Raw genomic sequence first — 6,001 nt, forward strand, 5'->3', positions numbered from 1 at the left:
TGGATGGGCGCCCTTCAGCCATGAAGAGCATCTTCTCTCTAGTCGTAACAGCTTGCAGTTCCCAGTTGTCCCAGTCCTTCTATCCAGCTCTGCTCAGTGGGTCCCCAAGTTCCCACTCTTAGTGACATACCCTCTTCCCCATCCCAAAGCCATCCCAAAGCAGTTCCCCAAAATACTGTCCCCTCCAATCTCCCCCACCTCTACCATACTCATCCAGCTCAGCCGTTGCCCCTCACTGAAATGCCATTGCTCTTCCACAAGTGTCCCCAGTGGGATGTTCAGTGGAAATGATTCTGTCAAAGAGTCATTGTAAAGCTTTTATGTGCCTGAGATCAAGGTATGAGTTCGTCTCTACTGAAGATAGTTGTTTTAACAGTAAAATGCACACGTAGTCATGATGTGGGTGTTCAAAACCTATGGTTCCTCTGTTACTGCCTAAAAGTGGAGAAAAATGTTTGTTCATCAGTGTCTTTGGGTCTGGTTTCACAAACCTTAGGGATGCACACATCAAATAATAAGCTCTGAGACAGAACCAAGTGAAATCTGGTCTATTTCACAAAAAAATTAATAGATGGCTTGAAATGCATAGACAGAAAGGAAGAGGGTGTATTTCTATTTAGACTAAATAATTAGCTTATCTTTTGCAGATGCTAAAGATGTCTTAACTAAGATAACTGAGAACATGCAGACAGTTCAGAGAAGACGTCTCAGCCAGTTTGAAATCTCTGGTGGGTACATGTCAAGTGCCAACCTGTACATCTTTTCTTGGGTTACATCTAATCTTATTAGATGAAGTCCTCATAAAGACCAATGTATCACTACTGTTTTCGGTTGTTGAAAAAGTAGCTAAAGACACGCACAAAAAGATAAATAAATCCAGAGTTCGCAAAATATGATTAGTGCTAGTCCTGGAATTGTATCCTGGGAATCCACAGAAGAGAGCTGTGATCATGTGCAGGGATTTATCTAACCACGATCCCCCAGAAAATGGCAGAACACCCCACTCTTGGCTTCCTGATAGCCACTTCACTCTGAGGACTGTACGCCTGCCTTGTTAGCAAACATGTGAGGCCAAGCAGGTAGGACATTTTTTTCTTGAACCGTCTGACTCATAGACTCTTTGCAACCCCCTTAGAACCAGATTCTTTGGGGAACCAGGACAAACTGGTCTGTAACTGATACCCTTATCCTGGTTGTCAAGGCTTGGCTTGCTCCTAAATCCTCACCAGCCCACTTAGCAGATATCATTCTGCATTTTCTAAAACATTTCAGTGACATCAGTTACCTCCTTTCTGCCCCCCCCCCAAATTTTTTCATTTCTTTATTTAGGACATTTCATGATGTTTACATTTCAGGAGGAAACAGCTTCCCCCTCCCCCCCAATTAAAAAAAAAATTCCTCAGTTGTAGATTCCAAGTTTCCATCAGATACAGTCAAATTACAGCTTTCCATTTCATTGGGTATACCTTTCTTTTTTTCTTAAATTAAATAAGAGTATCAATTTAGTTTGTATGAGAGCTAAGTTCTACAATAAACATTTTGTTTAAAGAATATCCGATGTTTCCTCCTATTTATACTCTGATTCCTGTTGCCAGGGGAAATCATTACAGAAAAGAGAGAAAGAAATAGGTCATGTTTATAGGATATTAGGTTCTCTCCTGTCAAAAACCCTCAATCATATCCTCCCAGGTTAAAGCTTGTTTAGAAAAGTAGTAAAACTCTGACATCTATAATTATTCCCAAAACACATATGCACGAAGGGGGAGATAAGCAGAAGGAATGGGACTCTACAGCAATGTACAGCATATATTGGAGTACATTAAAGAAATTTTAGCAAACACAGTGAGGACGCTGTCAGAGAAGACAACTTCAGGTACCTACTTATGGATGAGGTGAATCACACCCAAGAAGTGACAATGTCTTTGTATGGTCTGTAAAGTGAGTCTTCATGTCTAGGCATATCTACACTATGGAACGCCACAGTTTTAGCTGCAATGCAGATACGAAGCTAGCTGCACCAGTTTGGTTGGGAATGAAATTCCTCTCTCTGTTGCAGCCTACAAACATAATAAAAGTAAATTTACAGAGTATCTGAACAGACCTCACATGCTCACACACCTACATGCAATCTCTTCCTGCATGTAGAACCACACCATCCCAGCACAAACCTGGCAAACCAAGAGGAGCTCTCAATAGTAAGTGGAAATCGTAGTCGCATATTAATTATTAAAGAACCTTTAAATGTCTCAGGCCTGAAGCCAGGTTAAGGCAGGTCTCAATGTTAAGGCAAGTTGGCTTTGTGCTGAGGGATTCAGACACACTTGAAAGCAAAGCTGTCCAGATAAATAAAGAAGATCCAAGAGTGAGCTATGTTGCAGAAAATTGGGAACCAACATGCAAACTTGGAAAACACTGTGTCATAGTCAATATTAGAAAAAAAAGAACAATAGACAGTGCAAGAAACTGTGGGTTAAATAATAAATAACCTTGGGTTGTCTGTTCCAGAGGGACTTAGTTGTAAAGAACATTGACAAAGTACACCCTGTATACATACCAAAACCTTTAGTATTTAATCTAGACAGTTGTGTAGTATATCTTTAAAACCAAGAAGCAGCAACAACAAAATAGGAAACTACCTTGGAGAATTCATTACACTCAATTCCAAATAAGGGCTTAAAATCAATATGAATATCAGGGCTTTAGGATATTTTTGCCCCCATGACTCTTTTTGCAGCTGCTTGTCAACTCTTTTTGCAGCTGCTTGTCAACTCTTTTAAGCTGCCTGAAGGTTACAATGGGATAAATCGTTCTTGAGATATGACTATTGCTTACTGAGAGGATGAGAGGGGAAGTTTAGTTTACTAATTCAAAAAAGTTTATTTAATTCAGTGGGGCTACTTACGGCACTAGTGTCCCTACCTGGCCCTCAACTCCCATTTTGTTGGACTAGATGAAGCCAGTACAGTGAACACAACGTGGAATAAGAGTCATCTCCCCCTAGAGAAGGCATGATTTGATCATCTAATTTCACCCTAAAAGTACTTTTTTTCTGACTGTTGGATATTAAGAGAGCCAGAAGTAGCTAACTTAGATGTAAACATCTGCATAGCCAATGCTTAAAGTCTATTGATATTAGTGTTTTAAACTGAGAGGGTAGATTTAGATGAGATATTAGGAAGAAATTTTTCCCTGTGAGGGTGGTGAGCCCCTGGCGCAGGTTGCCCCAAGAAGCTGTGGCTGCCCCATCCCTGGAGGTGTTCAAGGCCAGGTTGGACGGGGCTTGGAGCAACCTGGGCTGGTGGGAGGTGTCCCTGCATGGCACACACACACATGGCATGGCAGGGGGGTTGGAGCTAAATGATCTTTAAGGTCCCTTCCAATCCAAACAATTCTATGATTCCAGTGCTAAATTTCAGCTAGCTAAATCCAGCCCAAATTAACCCTGTGCTAGTCTAAATCAAGCATACAATTTCTGGCTTGACCCATGTCACTGTAGTACAGGGGAGAGGAGAAATTCGTTCACAATGCCTCTCCATTCACTATAAAAGAAGATTTAGTTAACAATATTCAAACGGTGATTCAGGTGCCCAGGTAGAGGCATCTTGTGCCATTTAGGGTGACGTAGGGCATCACTGACATCAATACAGGGTTGATAGGTATGACACAGATTCTACAAGACATCTGCAGGATCCCTTAGTGTATCTGAACACCTGTGTTAAGGCAGTTCTTTCTGCCTTTCAGTACAGATGCCTACAGTCTAGATGGTTAGAATTTCATAAGGGGTGGATAAAACTTAAGGATTGAAGTGTAAGATGCTCACAGACATTGTTTTGTATTCTCAGATATAAAAACTGGATATGCGAGCTCTGAGCTAGTCATCTAGAGTCAGTGGATATAAAGAGTAGCTCTGATCTATGTGGTGTGTGGACCATCAGAACAGACCAGAGAAGACTGTTTCTCACCAGTGGTCATAAAGGAAGCCCAGGGAATGAGCATAGCTCAGAGGCTGCACTTTTCGGTATAAATCTAGGGCTTGTGAACGCTGGTTTCAGTCACCTTTCTGTTGACGTGGGAAAACAATGCTATAGAGTGCATATCTCGCACCACTTCAGGTATATAATGGGAACTATGAGGAAGGAAAGAGGAGGAAGAACTCTTATAGTGTAAAGTGTGAAATGAAGGAGAGCTGTGAGGACTGGGAAAGGTATGACTGTAGGACACAATTGGCAGTGTAGGATAGCAGAAATGAAGGAGGGCAGAACGGGCACAGTTTCTGTGGAGTGGTTATTAGGGAACAACAGCATGGGAGGCTTGGAGGAAGGATCATTAGGTGGCACAGTAAGTGGTGAGGAATATTAGTGTGGCCACGTCAACACGTGGGGCCGTTCCGTGACCCGTGTGTCTGTAGCCATAAGACACGTCTTTTTCTTCTTGGGCCTTTTGATTTCTAAGTGACTGAAATAATACGAAAACCTGACAAAGTTGTTTTGAGTTTAATCAAGATTATTTGGGGGTGTGCTTACATTTTGGTTTTACAAGGTTTTTTTGAGCAAGTCAAAAAAAAACGTATTTTTTTTTCCCCAAACAGCCACCCAGCTCCACTGGCAAATTGCTACACCAGTGACCATATACTTGCTGTGGAAATCACCTCCAATTTTTATATTCTGGTCAAAATAATAATAAAAAAAAAAAATGACCCACAAAGCATAGATCTTGATACATCATTTATATAAACCCATAAATGCCTGGACTTCTTTCCTCAGGGCACCTCTGACTTCTTTGTTTCTTAAGGTATAGATAAGTGGATTCACCATGGGTGTCACTACAGTGTAGAAGACAGAGAACAACTTATTAAAAGCTGTGAAGCTGTAGGTTTTTGGTAACATATAGACAAGACTGAGAGTTGTATAGAAAACAGTGACCAGAATGAGGTGAGAGGAGCATGTGGAAAACGCCTTTTGCCTCCCTGTAGCTGAAGGGATTCTCAGGATGGTGATGATGATTAAAACATAGGATGCTACAGTGAAAAGAAAGGGCAGCATAGTACACGTAGCAGACATCAAAGATGTTACAGCTTCTGTCAGAAATGTATCGCTGCAGGAGCATTTTATCACAGGGGTGAAGACACAGAAGAAATGGTCAATCTCCCTGCAATCACAGTACACCATTTGCGACATCAGCAGTGTGATAACAAAGCTGACTGTAAAACCACTTACCCAGGCCCCTGCAGCTAGTGCTATGCAAAGCTTATGATTCATTAGGGTGATGTAATGTAAAGGTTTGCATACTGCTAAGTATCGATCGTAAGACATCACTGCCAGCAGGTAACACTCTACCCCAACTAGAAAAGCAAATACGAAAAACTGTGCCATGCAGCTGCTGTAGGAAATACTTCTGTTGCCTGTCAGGAAGCTGGCCAGCAGCTTGGGCAGGATGGTGGAGCTGTAGCACGTCTCCAAGCAGGATAAGTCACTGAGGAATAAGTACATTGGAGTGTGGAGATGCTGGTTAGCCACCACCAACACGAGGATGAGAATGTTCCCCGTCATTGTCACCATGTAGATCACCAGGAAGAGGAGGAAAAGAGGAACCTGAAGGACGGGCAAATCACCAAATCCTAGGAGGATGAATTCTGTAACATGGCTTTGGTTTTGCTTTTCTGTAGCTGACATCACACTGAATCTTGGGGAAAGACAATATTAAAATGTAGTACAAAAATTCAAATACTGTTTTCCATGCATGGTTGTAAAGATACACTATTCAAATTAATTCTTGGATCTAATCTCTATGTCCTGATAACTTATTTAAAATTCCAACTAAAGCATTTCACTAATATTTTCTATGAAAAGCCAAATTGTCTTATCTCAGTTTCAATCACTGTTGGTACACCTCAGGAACAACACAGTTTTCTTCTTTTCTAAGAAGTATGGATGATCACATGCGATTTTTTGGCTCCATGTTCTGGCTTGTTTCCCTGTCTTGGAGAGGCATACCCTGCTTC

The 6,001-nt window shown here is 41.5% G+C and overlaps 1 protein-coding gene across 1 annotated transcript; it reads right to left on the reverse strand.

The window, feature by feature from the left end:
- Positions 1-4,721: 4,721 nt before the first annotated feature.
- Positions 4,722-5,672, reverse strand: LOC104293618 (olfactory receptor 6B1-like). Its single transcript, XM_009893134.1, has one exon. It carries the CDS (start codon positions 5,670-5,672, stop codon positions 4,722-4,724), a length of 951 nt encoding a protein of 316 aa, XP_009891436.1.
- Between the last annotated feature and the right edge of the window lie 329 nt (positions 5,673-6,001).

The sequence above is a fragment of the Charadrius vociferus genome, unplaced genomic scaffold (assembly GCF_000708025.1).
Source record: "Charadrius vociferus isolate BGI_N301 unplaced genomic scaffold, ASM70802v2 scaffold399, whole genome shotgun sequence".
NCBI classification, from domain to species: Eukaryota; Metazoa; Chordata; class Aves; order Charadriiformes; family Charadriidae; genus Charadrius; species Charadrius vociferus.

What these genes read in the sequence shown, in the direction of transcription:
- LOC104293618 (XM_009893134.1), bottom strand. Translation starts at nt 5,672, where the DNA reads ATGTCAGCTACAGAAAAGCAAAACCAAAGCCATGTTACAGAATTCATC.